This window comes from Lissotriton vulgaris, chromosome 5, assembly GCF_964263255.1.
Source record: "Lissotriton vulgaris chromosome 5, aLisVul1.2, whole genome shotgun sequence".
Classification (NCBI taxonomy): domain Eukaryota; kingdom Metazoa; phylum Chordata; class Amphibia; order Caudata; family Salamandridae; genus Lissotriton; species Lissotriton vulgaris.
In genome coordinates this window covers 872587511-872604347 of record NC_141693.1, presented here as the reverse complement: position 1 = coordinate 872604347, position 16837 = coordinate 872587511, and the positions used below count along the sequence as shown (strand labels likewise).

The following is a 16837-nucleotide window of genomic DNA, read 5'->3' as shown; positions in this document are numbered from 1 at the left end:
CTAAAGTAGGCCCAAGGTAGCTCTATGGGCAGGGTAGAGTGTATTTAAAAGGTATGACATGTACTGTTGTGTTTTACATATCCAAGTAGTGAAATACCGCTACTTTCGATTTTCACTACAGCAAGACCTATTTCTCCTGTAGGTATGTTTTGGAGCTGCCTTGTAACATCTTGCAATGTATCTGCCAATTGGGAGCTGATAGAAAATTTTTTTGTTTGGTGTCTCTGACTCAAATTTAAAAGCACAACTTTTAGCAAAGTTGTTTTTTAATAGCAGGTCTGGAAATGCCACTTTTAGAAATCGGAGCAGCACGGACAAAACCTGTTGCATCACTGCTACCTGCACTGGAGCGCGGTCCTCGCTTGACGCAACTACTGATGCTTACAATGCAGGCCCCAGATTTTCGTTGCAGCACCTCCGGAGAACTGCTGCTGCGTGAGTCCCGAGCCCTGCTTCACCGAAGTCCAGGCCGCATCAACCCGACTCCGATGCTGTGCCTGCTTCAACCCCTGCCCAAAAACTACGCATTACCTCCCCTGTAGCAGTAAGGAACCAATGCATCACCTACCCTGCCTAGCAGTAAGGAACAATGCCTCATCTTCCCATCTTAGGTACTTTGTCCTGATCAAGCTCAACCATTGATTTTTAAGAACTATAACTTTATTTAATCTTTGAAAATTCTAATCTTAACTTGTGTATGTTGGATTTTTGTCACTTTGGCCTTGTTTTATTCAGATAAATTTTGGCTATTTTCCTAAACTAGTCTGGAGTCCTTTTGCAGTGTTTTCACTGTGTTACTGTGTGTGTGTGTGTGCACAAATACTTTACACATTGCCTTAGGGGGAAGCCTGACTGCTCTGTGCCAAGCTGCCAAGGGGGTTATCTTAGGTGTGTAACTTACTCACCTTGACTAGAGTGAGGGTCCTTACTTGGACTGGGGGCATACCACTGCCAACTTGGGACACCATTTCTATCTTAGATGATAAAGTTTGCTTTTACAAGATTTAGAGCCTCCTTACAGTATATGCTGACATGCCAATCATACAAGTGGGAGATTGCAATTGCAGAACAGATGAGGTCATTGATAGGTCTCCACGAAAGCAGGGTACCAAGGTGGGAATGACAAAAGCATTGAGAGAAGTCATGGAGAACATGGGATGCACAGAAATATGGAGAGCGTTTAATCCAGCAGCTACTGAACATTCCCGGCACTCCTTGATTCACAATATCTCTAGTTGACTAGATCGCATTTTAGTTTTGAGGATGGCAGCCCTTGCAGCGCGATCGGGTAATAGAGTAAGAATGGTAGAAGCAAAATTTACTTGGAGGCTTCCACTAGCAACTCTCACAGATACTTCTCCTCTGGACATGTCAATTGGGGCCTACTTTGAAGGCAACTGGAGCACAATAGGTTCCAAGGAGAATGAATGGGAAGGAATGAAGGCAGTACTGTAGGGGTAATTTCTGGGCTTTGTACATCGGTTAGAGTGCGACTACAAAGGGAATTGAAAGAACAAGAACAGAAATTGGCAAAGGTACTCCACCTGGATATGCATACAAGATGTTATCAGCTAGGAGGGCTCTGAGGGACACTTGGGATAGGCTGGATAGGTTCAAATGAAAAAAGTGATGCTCGCAACAATGTAGAGAGGGGGATAAGCCAAGAAAGCTTTTGATCTGGATTCTGCAGCAGGAGTCTCAGGAATTCCCTTATATTGGTGTTATGTAATAGTGGCCACAACATAAATAGGACACTAGTTGCTCACTTACCGACTATTTACTGTAGTATAGGTTGAATGTCTCCTGCAGATTTGTCAGGATATCTAAATAATATTGATTTTTCTCAGGTTATTGAATCTCTTTAAAAGTAACTAGAAGAGGAAATTACCCTAGATGAATTGAGGAAAGCTGTTAAGCTGATGGCAAAACTAATGGGAGTGATGGTTTCCCTGTGGTGATATATCAAGCATTTGCACCCCAGCTGACTGAAAAACTAGTGGGGAACACTTCATGAGACTTTTCCGATAGGGTTCTCCTTCCCACAATGAGCGAGTGAGCCATATGTATGTTGTTAAATCCGAGGGGTGACTTGATGGATCTGTCAGCTTACCGTCCCTTAACCATGGCTGTTTCAGATACAACAATTTTATGTAGGGTATTAGCCACCAGATTGATATGAGTGTTTGGTGATCTGGTCCATGAAGACCAGTGTCGATTTATTCCCACCAGCAGAATGATGATGAATATAAGAAGATTGACACATGTTATACACTATGTAACAGATAGAGGGGAAAAACGTAATAGTGTTGGTAGACTTAGAAACATTTTTGACACCTTAAATTGGGACTACATAAAAGAAGTTCTTAAGTGTATGGGATTGGCCCAGTCTTTCACAGACGGGCGAGTCTGTTGCATATGACACCCGCCGTATGGGTGCATAATGGCAGAGTGGTGTCCGACCACTGGAAAGTGATATGTAGAACTTGACGGGAGTGTATTAACTCCCCAGTTATTTGCACAGGTCCAAGTGCCATTGGCGATCTGGCTTCCAATGGAACTGGAGTTATGGGAGATTAACGTTGAAGATGTCACACATTGAGCCTCCTTTTATGTGAAAAATACCCTCTTCTATCTGTTGCTTCCTAGGAATTCTGTAGCCCGGCTCTTGATGTGTTTGGAGAGGATTTGGGATGTCTTTGGTCTGCAAATGAATAAGTGGAAGAGTCTTCTTTATCCACTAGGATTGTTAGCTAATAGTCCGCTTGGGGTGGGGCTGCCCAATTTGGACTACGCTGGAAGTGGGGAAGTTTCAGTACTTGTTCACTTTGGTAGCGAATATCCCTCAGGAGCAGTACGACTATAAGGGGAGGCATCACTGAGGTTTTGGATTTCCCTCCCTCTTTTGTTCATGGGTCAGGTGGCAAATGAAAAGGCAGTCTTCCTTCCAAGGTGTCCCTAAGCTCTCCTGAATTAGTTTTGTCCAATATGGCATAATATATTTAACAAAATGCTGAGAGGGGCATCATCTTGCCCCAAACCAATCGCACTGCTAAGTTGCGGCAAAAAAATCATAATATACTCCATCTCTTCTTCAGTTTTGACCACGTACTCCATCGTTCTTATACTTCCACTGTTCATTCACAATAAGCTTTTAATCCACAAAACGGGATGTTTCTGCCATTTTCCAAGTTTCGAATGTTGAAGCTTTGCCCATCCGGACCGCTTGCCAAAACACGACAAATGCAGGAGTTCATTCAAAGCAGCGTTTATTTAAAACAAAACCCAATGCATTTCGGGCTGCGAACGCCCTTCGTCAGGGATACTGCTTTGAACTTTAAAACTAATCCTTCTAAACTAATATATTTAAGGCATTAAACAAATTATTGATTAACCTGGTGTGGACAGGAAAGAGAAGTAGGGTGGCACTTGACGTCCTGCAACTGGATTTAGAGGAGGGAGTTCTTAGACTGCCAGATATGGAAATATATAATTATGCAGTACATATCCTGCATGCTGCTAGTTGGGCGCCTGATGAAGATAAGTGGGAAAAACACTTGCTAAAAGGGATACATGGAAACGTTTCCCTTATTGAGTTAATTATGAAAGGTAGTCATCTCCTGGAGGAGTACTCATATATTGTGCATCAGACTGGTAATGTATGGGAAGGATCACCAAGCAAATATTCAAACGACAGCCCTTTGTTAGATGTGTGGACATATAGTTTCTGCAACCACTTAAACGCATAGATAGGACCATGACCATGGGCAGATGGCTGGAGGGGGGCTTTATCTCCCTGGAAGACTTGTATCCAAGAGAGGCCTTCCTTACCTTTCAAAAATCTCAGGACACATTTGGAGTGGCCATTTATTACAATACACTACACTTGCTGGGACAGCGAGGGAAATCTGGAGGGATTTTCCTGCTGCTCCTACTGCTACAAATATGCTGGAGACTCTCATACAGTTGGGTTCCTGCCGCCTTATGGTGATGCACATGGGTAGAGCTACGGAGCGGAACAAACCAGAGCTAGCTGCTAGGGCAAGACTAGCCTGAAAAGTAGACGTACAGGAGCAGAGAAGTGATGAAGACTGGGATACAACATGCTCTCTGGTAAGAGAGGTGTAAGGAAACGTGAGGTTTAGTAACAAACCCTTCAAAAGTATAGAGCTGGGATTAATACATCTATGCATAGTAATACATCTATTTGTTCTAAAGGAAGAGCCACAAAACTATGTTTTATAATTTAATTGAACAGGAATATATGTCATGCACGCCATTGCTGAAATATATCAATACTGCAGATGTAATATTATGGTTCTACATGTATGCATTACAACGGGTTAGAAGCTGTGACTATTATTAATTGTTATTTGTGGTTGTTATGCACTGTGTGCCTAGAAAACTGCATAAATGAAAATTTAAAAAAAACATCATTAGACTCTCATATTTCAAACATATCTTAATCCAACCCCGGTCTCCCCCACCTCACAACCTTGTCTAACTGGCCTTAAACCACATGTCCCCAATTATTCCAGGTAACTGGAGTCCCAACTGTGGTAATATCCCTAACATTCATATGTGCCTTGTAATACTTGTCAGACCTGAAAGAGGGTGAGTGGTCTTAAAGTAAACATACCTGGCCTTCTCCTCTACCCCATCCATTCACTTTTCAGCAGGCTTCATCTTCTATTGGTCTTAGCGCCTTAGCAGTTCTTCTTTTCAGAGTTTTCCTTTATATTTTGGCATCACATTATTGATATCATCATTCTCCCCTTCTTCCTATTGCAGTCATACGCTGCTGTTAGCATCAACTTATGTGTTTCTTACTAAAACATCTTCATTCCATTCCATTGTTCATACTGTTTAGTACCCACACTCACCATCTATTCTCCTGTACTTACAACCGTGTTTACCCTCCAATATTCAACTCTCCTCTTCCCTCCATCTTCACAAACCAATGTCTTGTGGTTTGTCTTCCATCTGATTCGGTCATCTCGAGACATTCATTGCTCCTTCTTACACTGCAGATCTACCCCCTCCTCCCTTCTGTTCAAAGGTTTTTGGTGCTTCAACAAGTTCTTGTTCCTTCTCTCTATTTCTCCCATTCCCTCCAAACATCCTTAGGAGTTGCAAAACCAGTTTCTCCCTTCTGCTCTCACTTTTTAGTTTTGTAGAGTACAATATCATATTCATATTCATATTCTCTCTCTCTCTCTCTCTCTCTCTCTCTCTCTCTCTCGCTCTCTCTTCTTTGCTGCTGCTGTTCTAATTGTGAAAGAACCAGGAAGAACAAGATTCTTGCAACCTCAACTTGTAGTGGATCTCTTAGTCTGGATATCCGAAGCCTAGCATCTATGTCTCTAAAGTTGAGAATTCTTGCAATTATTACGCTGGGGGCACTTGGTTCAGGTATTGGTCAAGGTATTCTGTGTGCCCACTCTACTGGACAAAACTGGAAAGCCTTTTAGGCTTTTGTGTGTTTAACATCAAGTCTTCCATAAAAACCTCCACACACTGTCCCCCATTTTCTGTGGAACCCTCACAAAGTGTTTGCTATTGTCCCTTGAGTATCCCTCAGCATCTTCCAGTATGGTGGCCAATTGTTTTGTGAGGTCTTGCAGTTTGTGATTGCTCGTTTCAGGGCAACTGTGTCCTTTGAATTTCACTTCATCCTCTGCTACACTTTTCCCACTCTGTCAGAGACTTTGCACAAATCTGTTCTCAGTAGATTAAGGTCAGTGCATACTGTATCTACTTTGTTTTCAAGTGTTTCTTTGGTTTCAAGCATGGCTGCCAAAATGTCTTCAAATGCGGGCTCCTTGTCTTTTTCTTCTGCTGCCATTTATTGAGGGGTGTTTTTGTCGGCCTCAGGCATCTTGGCTTTGAATGCGTATTTATCCAGTCTGGTGTGGATCTGAGCCTTTGACTCCTTGTCTTTCTCTATTGTGACAATTTTTAAATGTCACACTTGCTTGCACCTGGGTTCTCTGCCCACCTTATTGTCTTTGTCTGTGCCTAAAGTAGACCACCTTCTCCTATTACTACTTCTCCTGTTACTACTTACTTAGTGACAGTGATGAGGGCCCCCTCCAAATACCCCTCCACTCCTAACGCATTTTTCCAGTGTCTATAGTGGTGTGAAGGGCAATAGGGTGTTGTCCCATTATCGCATAAGGTGTTCTCTTCGCCTGCGACGTTAGTTAAGCAGCAAATGACTCCTTCTCACTTTTTCACAGTGCCTTTGTTTGACACCTTTTTTTATATTATTTCATCAAGGAATGGTGAGGGAAACCCCACACACTCACTTCTTTAGCTGATGGGGTTTATTTCCACTCTCTATTTGCCAGGGGGCTCTTTTCATAGGTTGAGCGCCACATGGACAATCTTTTGCCACACTGCTGTTAATTACCCCCACAGTTTAGTTATTCTGTCTGTTCCAAAGTCTTCCTCCTTTAGCTGTTCATCAGACAGCGGTTGGCCAGCAATGATGGTCCATTGGACAAGCCACCACTCAGGCCCCAAATTTTTTCTCCGCACAGCTCCTGCAGTTGAAAGCCTGATCTCTACAACAGTACCACATGGATCACTTTTACTGCTGTTCTCTGGCTGTTACCACCGACGATCAGTGGTCCGTCATTTTAAATTCCCCACTATGTTACTTGTGTTTGTGGCCCACACCAACACAAAAAGGGTGAAAGGGATAGAAAAATGTCACTGATCCACCTCTGAGGGCGTCTTTTGAGTCATGAAACAGCTGCCGTTATCTATCTAGTCAGCTGCGGCAGCCGCACTCCAGCTCTTGAAACAGTCGGCAGCAATTCTTAGGTATATAGCTAGTACTGGCCATGTCGCCCCATCAGTATTCTGAAGATCCACTCTAATATTCCTGTGTGTGTATGGTAACTCCCTACCAAACCAATTTTGGTGCTCTCAGTGTCAAAGGAATTTCCAAATACTCATATGCTCTACAGTGTGCAGGCAGTACTTCTAGTTTGTAAGCATGAAAAAGCCCTGAGATGTGTGCAACTATTACACATGTAACTGCCTTCACATTGGGGACACCTCTATAATTGAAATGGTGTGCGACAACCTCTCGGTAATTTACTCCTAGCGCAGCAGGAGCCACCATTTTAATTAAGCGGAATAAAAAAAACATGTGATTCAATAAACACAGAAACCCACAAATGGGGAATACCCTTTTAAGATTGAAGCTTGACAAACCTGCTGTTATATGTGCTTCCTTATTCCCTGTAGGAGGTAACTATGATGACTACAGACGTCTTTGTGGTTCTGTTGTGTGTGTATATTCAAAGGCTATTCAAAAACCCCAAAAAAACAGAATGGCACACATTGGGCACATGTTGCATAAACGAAGGCTTGCTCTGGCTTAGTTTTACAATGTTTGGCTTTGAAGTAGTGTGGCTCACTGGTTAGAGGCGGCAGACCCGAGAGCAGAGGACGGCCCGGGACCAGGGTTCGATTCCCGGCGCGGCAGGTTTCTGGACCAGGGTCAGCGGACTTGATAATTCTCTCGCCTCGGTGCCCACTCTGATCAGCGATCACACTCGGCAACTCTGGGCATTAGCTTGCCTCATCTTCACTAACGGCCCCACCAGACCGCCGGGGATGCCTGGTCTCACCCTGGAGATACCCATTAAGGGACCATCTCTCAGGGAAGCCAGGAAGGGTTTCGCAGCGGTCGAAGCGCCTTGTGACCCTACGGGTAAGTAGTGCGCTATATAAATGCCTATACATTTACACTTTCCCTCCCATGGATTTTTATTCTTGATTCAACACACCAACGCTTGAGCATGAAAGTCAAGGTTGAAGCCCTGTACAATGTGTCCTTGTTCTCTGGGTTACCAAAAGTCCCTTAAAAAGGGACACAGAGGTAATTTAAAGCCAATTTCGCTCTTTAGGACATCAAACACAAGAACTGCCCTCAAGAAAATAAATGTTATATTTAAAAGTGTTTATTTAACAGTCTCATCCTGTTTCTTAGCATGAGTAATAACTAACCCTAGGTGGTGAGCTCCGCTTCGCTCGCGGAGTTATGCAGAGTTTTCTGCACATTACGAGGAGATCGTGGAGTTCCAAAAAACTCCGCTTCGCAGGCGGAACAGAGTTTTTTCCTTGCTCGCGTTCGACAACATCAAGTTGGTGACCGTGAGTGTGGAAAATCAACCTCCTGGCAAGATTTTTCCTCATTGGCAATTGTCAACATCAAGTTAGTGAGTGCGAGCGTGGGAAATAAGCATCCCGGCGAGATTTCTCAACAGGGGGAGTCAGGTTTCCCATTGCGAGTGGGCGCGTATGGTCGCTAAATTTCGTGTTGAGAAACTTACCGTTCGCATTGAGAAAGCTGCTGCTCGTGTAAAAATCTACTCGAACAGCAGATAAGGAAAGCAGGGATCGCTTGCACTGTGCATGGTGCCGTTCGCAATGATTGCACAGTGCGGACAAGTATCCGGCACTGTGCAATCACTGCAAACGGCATTTTTCTATCATACTCCGCCACTTGCGGAGCTCCTCGTAGTGCGGCAGAGATTGTTTTGCACTTTGCAGAGTTTTGCGTAGTGCAACTCCGCAAACTCCGCCAAGGGTTAGTAATAACCATGCAGAATATAATTAAAACAGCACTAATGCAAGTCACTAATAGCATGAACAATATGAAAATTTCTAACATGGTTAGATTGCCATTGGAAACCTAACACCCTAAACACTCCTTCTATGCGGTACGCTAGGAGAGCCTAGAGAAGCTTTTTTTAATAACCTTAATTTATTGCTTTTCAATAAATTCACAGTGGGTGTGCAGTTACAATCGTGCAATCAGATGGGGTCCAAGGACAAAGTGCATTTACTTAAACAGTACATTATCACTTATTGCATTACCAATGAGTATATCCAGGACATCAGCGCTCCACTTCCTCAGTCAAACTGTCACTCTAATCTGAAACATGCTGATACTCACATTTACCTCAAGGTTTAAAAAGACTCTGCATAGCTCGATCCATGTCCAGAGATTCTCATTTAGCTTTTCATCCCTTCTGCTGGCCTTCATGTGGGCCTCCTACGCAAGCTTCCATTCATGCACATCATTCAACCATTCATCGACAGTGGGGGATCGCTTCAACATCCATATTACGGCGTTCCTGCGCTTTGCTAAAACAAGGAGTAATTGCAAGAGTTTGTATACCAACTTGCATTATTTGAGTTTCATGACTTGCCCCAGTAGGCAGTGTAGTGAGGATAGCTCCACCTGGAAACCGGGACACCCCTCACCGTGCACCCCAGGACACCCCCATGCTAGATGCTGAAAATCCGCTCTTCTGTACCACACATAGGGGAAGCATCTAATCGATCTGGGTCAATACGTTGCAGTCTTGCCAGGGTCATGTAAGTGTGATGTAAGTAGTTGAAATGTATCAACTTAAAACATGCATTGCAGGATACTGTGTGTGTGAGTGTACTTATTGCTTTCCACTTCTTATCACTTAGGGGTATCTTCATGACCCTATCCCATGCTGCCCATGCTTTAGCTGGAGGTCCAATTAAGTTGGCCCTCATGACACTGTGTAATAGAAATATAAGCTGATTATGTCGAGCGTTTGAGTCGTCTGTGGAACATTAGGATATGTGAGCCATGTCGCTCTAGCCAGGTCTGTGAGTCCAGTGTACTGTAGATATTGGCCCTGACCCAGTCCAAAACACGCACAGGCCTGTTCATACGCGATAATGGTCTCATTAGGGTACAAGCCTGCCATTACCTGGCAGCCCGTCCTTCCTCCATGCCTGGAATGACATACTTTCCATCATTTTCCACACTGGGGCGAGAATCCATGCAGTGAGCGCCCGGTGAAATGGCGCATGCCGTAGTATTCGTTCTACAAAAAACTGCAATATATTCACGGTCTGTTTGACCACATAGGGCATGTCGCCTGTGGCACCCGCACCCTCCATCAGTGCCATTTGGAGCCTATCTGGCTGGACTCGACCCTCAATAATCTTTTTTCCTAATTGTCTCCCTCATCCAGCCACCGGGCCACATGTTGTAAGAGAGCAGCATAATAATATAAATCCAACCTGGGGACTTCCAGTCCCCCTTCTTCATACCGTCACTTTAGTGTGTTCAAAGTCACTCTTCTACGACGGCCAGCTAAATACAGGGACACCAGTACTGAGTTCAATTGCCTGAACACGCGCACAGGGATACCACACAATGAGTTTTGGAGCACATACAAGCAACACGGGAGGACAACAATCCTAGACACTGCTATCCTGCCCATGAGAGAGAGCTGCAGGGTGTTACAGAAAGCCACTGATCGCTTCAATGCTTTGATCACCCTGTTAACAATAAGTTGTAGCAATTGCCAGTCGTCAAGTGCCACCCATTCTCCCAGATATCAAAAGTGCCCCGTCTCCCATCGCAACCTAAGCTGTGGAAGTCTCTCCGGCGGCAGTACAGACAGTCCAGTCAGTGGGAAGAGCAGGGACTTATGCCTATTTAGGGAGCATAGTGAAGCTTATTTGCATCTTGAGTATCTTGGGATTCAGTGCATTGCATACAAGTTCACAGTGAAGAAGTTGCGATAACCAGACTTCAGCAGGGAGAGAGTGTTCCCTCGAAAGGAGAACACACATCAACTAGGCTCAGCTCCTCTCCTTTGGGAATTGGCTCACTATCAGCTCTCAGCATAGGAATGGATGCTGTGGCAGTGTGGCAGTCTGGCAGTCTCTGACAGGATCTCTCACAGGACCTTTGGCAATAATCTGAGGCAAAGACCTCACTGAATCAGTGACCACTTCATCGAGTTTTTATAGCATTGCCCACTGACATTTACCCTACATTGGGGATTTCCACTTCATTCTGGACATAATCAGTATGAACCAGTATGACAGTTCAAGATAAAACGGTATAAACCGGTATGACAAACGAACTTCTATTCAGACTACATTGTTTATATTATACATTCATTGTCAGACCTTGAAACATAGATAACAGGGAACTTGTTTCAGACTTATATTATCTTAGGTGATTGTCAATGTGATTGTCTCGATGGTTTGACACTTGCATGAGATCCTCAAAATATAAGGAACATGAAGTATCTGGGTCAAACGTGGACAGACTAACTTAATGGTCAGGCACAAAATGGAGTCTGGGCTTTGTGTTTTTATGACAGTTTCTTCCCCTATTAACAGTTGAGACCCTGAATGGCTTTCTCTCTCCATAGAGACTGCTAATTCATGGACTGTTCCCCTTGAGCGGGGTTGTGCACAGTTTGGTATGCTGCTTCGACTTCTTTGTGAATTGGGATAGGCCCAACATCTCCAAATTGAAGAATACTTAATGGTCTGTGATTTTGTTTTTTAAAGATAAAGAAAAGTCAATTAAACGAGTAAGTTTACTCCTAGACATCAGTGTAGATGTAAACATGTTGGAAATTCGCAAACATTCTGTGTAGTACACCTGTAAATCTAATACTGTGCCAGCATGCAGCTTTTCAGGCATACTATGAGGACTATTGTGTCATATTTGCAGAAGAAGCCACTCCCTATCATCCGTACAACGTTTGAGGGTGTTCTATTACTCTTCCTACCTTGTAAGCTTAATAGTTTCTTCTCTTTTCTAGAGGAAAGCTACACTTATATCCACAGTGGAAATGGGCCAGAGGGCAGTTTGTAAATGGCAACAAACTCACAAGCTTCTTTAGCATTCACAATGTTTTAAGGCACCGCATGCCTTGATCATCCTACTCCTCACCCCTTGTGCCTTGTGTGGGGATTAATACTGCACAATTGTGCATATTCATATATGATTACAATTATTGGTTCTAATGATTTTTTCACAACTGGAAGTTTGTTATGTTGCTGTGGGGGGAATTCAAGCTTTCAGATTTGTGACCTTAACCAATTGCTATTTAGATTTATTATTATTTAAAGGTTAGTAAATAAGGACAAAAATGGACACTAAAGGGGTTAGAAATGCTAACACTACAAACACTGACCCTTGTGCAATCATTTCTGTATTAAATGTATAATTAACCACCATTATATATATGTGTAAGATGACTGACTGACCTTTAGTATTTATATTTACCTACACATGCTGTTCAATACCTATACATAACTCTCCATGGCATTACAATATGAACGAATCAATTTATGTCTTACTAGTAATGCCAGAAACATTAGCTTAATCGCCAGTTTTTTGTAAAGTAATACATTAGCTCTGAAAAAATATGAAATACTAATCAACAAAAAGACAAAGTAGGTAATATTGAAAATATTAAAGTCCCAAACAAAGCTACAATCACACAGACATATATGGCATCAATACTATCATGAGTACGTGCTATAACGACATGGATTTTTATGCCATAAATTGTATAGATGTTTGCATTTATGTGTTCCTCTGTTGATAAAAATTGTTATCCAAGAGTCTCCTGCTACTTCCACCTATTTAAATAAATCTCAATTCAGCCGTTAAGATTGCCAGAGTAATGGTGCCTGAAGTGAAAATGAGTGGCATCTACATGGGCTCAACAAAACCTGGGACCTTATTAGACAATCAAAAAAACATTAAATATGACTTTTTTTTCCAAAAGCAAATTACAGTGCTATTTTCCGCTAACATTCTCTGAATCAAGTCCTGAAGTTCAGTCCATATACTAGTATTGAAGGTATGTTAATACCATTCTCACATGCATTTCTTTTTCTAATCCTATCTGATGAAACAATTAGATATATAACACAAAATGAAATTCTCAAAATCACACATAAGCAATACTAAAATAATCCAATCCAAAGTAGGATCATGACAAAGCTGTATACTGTTAAAGTGAAAGTGAAAAATTGAGCCACAAAAGTGGTGAGAGAAGATCGTGTGACTATGTCCGTTACCTGAATCCCATCTGGCTGGCCTTTTCCGTTGTCAGCCATGATGCTGGGTCTTGTCTTCTTCCCTTGCAAGAGGCCCATTCCAGCCCATGACGTGCTATCAAAGATGTTCTTCTCTACATGCTGTTGGCTATCCCAAATAGGTGGCTCTTTTTCATCCAAGATTGTGACTCTCTGCATGTAGTTTTCCTTGTTATTTTCATCTCTGCCATTTTGAGAAAAAAAATATATATTTAGGGTAAATGCAACATTTATAAAAATGAAAACAGTACAACAGAGAGGTCCTATCCTGCTACGAGTCTCTTATGAAAATGCAGAGAGCATTTGAATTTGCCTTTCTTTCCATAGTCATTGGTGTTTTTGTTACTGTTTTTTTCTTTGATTTAGCATGGATGTTTAGAGAATGCTTCATAAGTACAAAGTGTCAACCACTCGCCTGCAAATGTCTTGCTGGAAGATCTTTTTTTTCTAGAGAGGGGGTTTTCTGATGCTCACAAATGTTTGCAGAAGAAAGGCTCTCAATACATTATGGCAGTATTTTTAGCATTTATGTGAATTTATTAAAAGGTACACCGTTGGGATTGTTTGATACAAAGTTGTTTTCCCACAGTGGGAGGGGACGGCTACAAGATGCTCTCAAGGAATTTTCTCGACAAAACAAGAATAACTCAGAGAAGGACCCAATTAAACTAAAAGAGAAATCAAAAGAGTAACAGCAACCAGCAGCTCAGATAAGGAGGCATGTTATATGGCATTTTACTAAGCAAATCATGAAATGAGAACAAAATCCAAGATACATCATTTATTTGCTTATCTATTTACTTGGTTTCTGTTGCTAAAGCAATGTCTAGATATAAAAGTGAACAACTATAGTAAAAAAAAAGATAATTACTGTTGCAGAAACTATTTTCACTTTCTGGATAAGCGATCAATACTCCTTTCCTTTATTAAAAGTGGTCTCGTACTTTCACGCTTCTTACTTGAGAACCATCTACATATATGTCAGTAATGCTGTAGACAGGGGGGTTAGCCATTTGGACATGTACCCTTCATGTTTACAATCTAGCAGCAAACGTCTTGCACAGAGTAAATAAGTAAAGAATGGGCCCATGTGACTGGGTTTTCTTTAGCTGTGTGTTTTTCATGTTTCTGTTTTGGGATTATCTGGGGATTTCTCGCTGAAATCTCCTAATGCAATGCTTGTGAAGTTGCTCTGACTGCCCTTAGAATGCCAGTAGTGATTACAATCCTTTACTTCACAATGATAAACAAATAAGACTTCACTACAAATGAGGTTAAAAAATGTACACACATACAATGGCTCCCCAGCATCTAGGAGCAACCATCACGCATGTGGCCCAACACGGAACAAACGAAATATTTCTCCATACCTACCACCAACCTTAGAGGAGTTTTTAGATGAAACCACACACCTTTCAACTTATAAATAGATAATCGAAAAACTTTTGACAAAACCAACTTTGATTGTAGCTGGAAAGTAGAAAACCTACATATAAATGCGTCATATACCAAAGATGGATACTGGAGTAACACAAAGTGATAGGCTTCCCTGCAGAATGTGATGAGGGACCGTCCCACGAATCTCTAATATCTTACAAATGTTCATTTGCCTTGGGCTGAATGGGGCCCCCTTGAAGGGTTTGCGACCCCCTGGTGGTTTGGGGGCACCCGGGTAGTTTGGATGCCCCCCCCCCCCCACACATAGCAGTGGCTTCAGGAGCTTGTGTTAAGGCCCAGAAGATAGAGAATTGAAACGCACCACACTAGGGCTTAAAATAGCTCATTGGATATGCTTTAGAAAGTCCTCCAAACTCTTGGTAATCTTTATAGACTCAAAATCATATACCTTCCATGCACCTTAACTATGCGTTTTTATCCACTTCACCTTCCCTCCTCTCACCACAGTCACTCTTTGCAAATTTCACATAACATCTGTCAGAACTCGAGATGTGTTGTAATTTCCAGGAACAGTGAGAATCTGTCTCTCTCCCTAAGAGTGCGCATCCTTGAAATGAGGCGGTAAGGAAGAGAAAGAGAGAGAGACAGGCAAGGTCTGGATGGCAATGTGGGTCAGTCCTTCACAAAAACTCGCTAGACCTTTGGTTTGTAAAGCAAAAAGCACATAATATATGAGAGGCAATTCCTTAACAGGCATGTGCATAACTCCAAAGCTGACTCAATATTGTGCTTACTGGGATGAAGAAAGGATAGCACAGTAACTACTTTCCCTCCTAACCCCCCACCCCCCGCCAAGGCTACCAGTCACAGCCAGAGACCCTTTAAGGTAAGGAAGCATCGGTCCAGTGGCACTTTGGCTATAGATGGATTGGCAGGAGAGCATCAGCAATAGAGGAACACTGACGGTGAAGTCACAAGGAACTGTAGGGAAATGAAGGAAAAGGAGAGAATGGGTAGAGGCCTACCTAAAGCGAGATAACTAAAGAGGGAACCGAGTGAAGGGAGAACTCAAAAGTAGAGAGGGAATTCCAAAATATTTGAGAATTGGATTGAAAGTGGATAAAGCCCATTATCTGCTGTTGTCAAGCACCATCCTCAATAGTTGCTGTGCTTTTAAATGACACTCTCATAACCCTGAAGAGAAACCAATAGCCTGCCCGTCAGGCCTGAGCTTCGCAAGCCCAGTTGTAAATGGCAATCCCAGTTTCCATCTACCTATTCTACAGAGCTTCAAGACTTGTGCATCATTATGCCACTGCCACAACTTGTTAGGGCCTTTGGAAAACAATGTCATAACTGACTGGGAATACATTTCTGTAGGCCTGACCCTTCAATGACCCAGAGTCTGAAACTGATTCCTGAAACCATCATCTTCTGGTCACATGGCTCCATTACATTCTCCATCACTTAGACGGATTCGAAGACTGCACTCCTCAGATTCTTCATCATTAAGGGAATATTTCTCTGACCTAATCCCTCACACTCATTTCAACATAATTTGCTGCCTTACAAACATCAACCCTTACTTTTGGATTTTCTGGTTAGGTCACTTCTCTCGCTCAAAATTTTGTGAACTACCACCAACTTTTTTACTCTCTTTATCCAACTCAGCCATTGACCCCTATTTAGAGTTTGGTGGGCATGGTACCCTGGTAAAAACATGGTGCATATCCTGTTCAGCGCATTACAAGTGCTTTAAAGTCAATGTCATGAAATATGGTGGATGCGGATAGGACACCCGCCATGTTAAGACCAAGCACCCTGCCTGCAAAACTCTAAATAAGGCACACAGTCTAACATTTGGCCTCTTTCCCCTCAATACCCAAGTAGGAATCATTATGTGTTAACCTCCACGCTTGCAATCTTTCTTCCAAACACTTTCACCAATCACCTCCTTCTCGCAGTTCAATTTCAGTCCCCTTGTTCAACATATGATTCAGCCTCTCTACCAACCCATTGGATTTAGGAAGATGCAAAGCAGAACATATATGTTCCACACTTTTCTTCATCGAGTTTGTACATGTCTTTTGACATTAAAGGCACTCCATTTTCAGGAACCAGAGCACTGGGAAATTCTTCTCTGACAGAAATCAAATTCAAACACTTTATTACATAGTAGGTGGTTGCTTCTTTCTCCACCTTGCATTCTGACCATTTAGACTAATAATCTTTAGTACTATTATTTACTCATTCCGAACCTCAGAAACAGCTCCACTCGTCCCCATTGCTCTTCAAGTGGTTACAGCTTGATAGCTTTGAAAATGTGAACATTAACATTCATCACTTTCCATGCATGCTACACATTCATAGGCTTGCCTTGCCATCTCCATGTCGAGCCCTGGTGACCAATACTTCTTTTGAAGCTATTGCGTGTGTTTCGCCATCCACAAATGCCCAAAGTGTGTTTCTCCCAAGAGTTTTTCCCTCAAATCATGAGGAAGGACTGTCTATACCATCTAAA

General features: G+C 42.5%; 1 protein-coding gene across 2 annotated transcripts in view; it reads right to left on the bottom strand.

Annotated features, from left to right (window-relative positions):
• Positions 1–16837, bottom strand: part of FAM13C (family with sequence similarity 13 member C) — an 866698-nt gene that overhangs the window by 683855 nt on the left and 166006 nt on the right. For both annotated transcript variants that reach the window (XM_086922448.1, XM_086922449.1), the window contains exon 3: positions 12901–13102. In XM_086922448.1, the coding sequence (XP_086778574.1) occupies positions 12901–13102 (202 nt within the window). The remainder of the gene's footprint in view (positions 1–12900; positions 13103–16837) is intronic.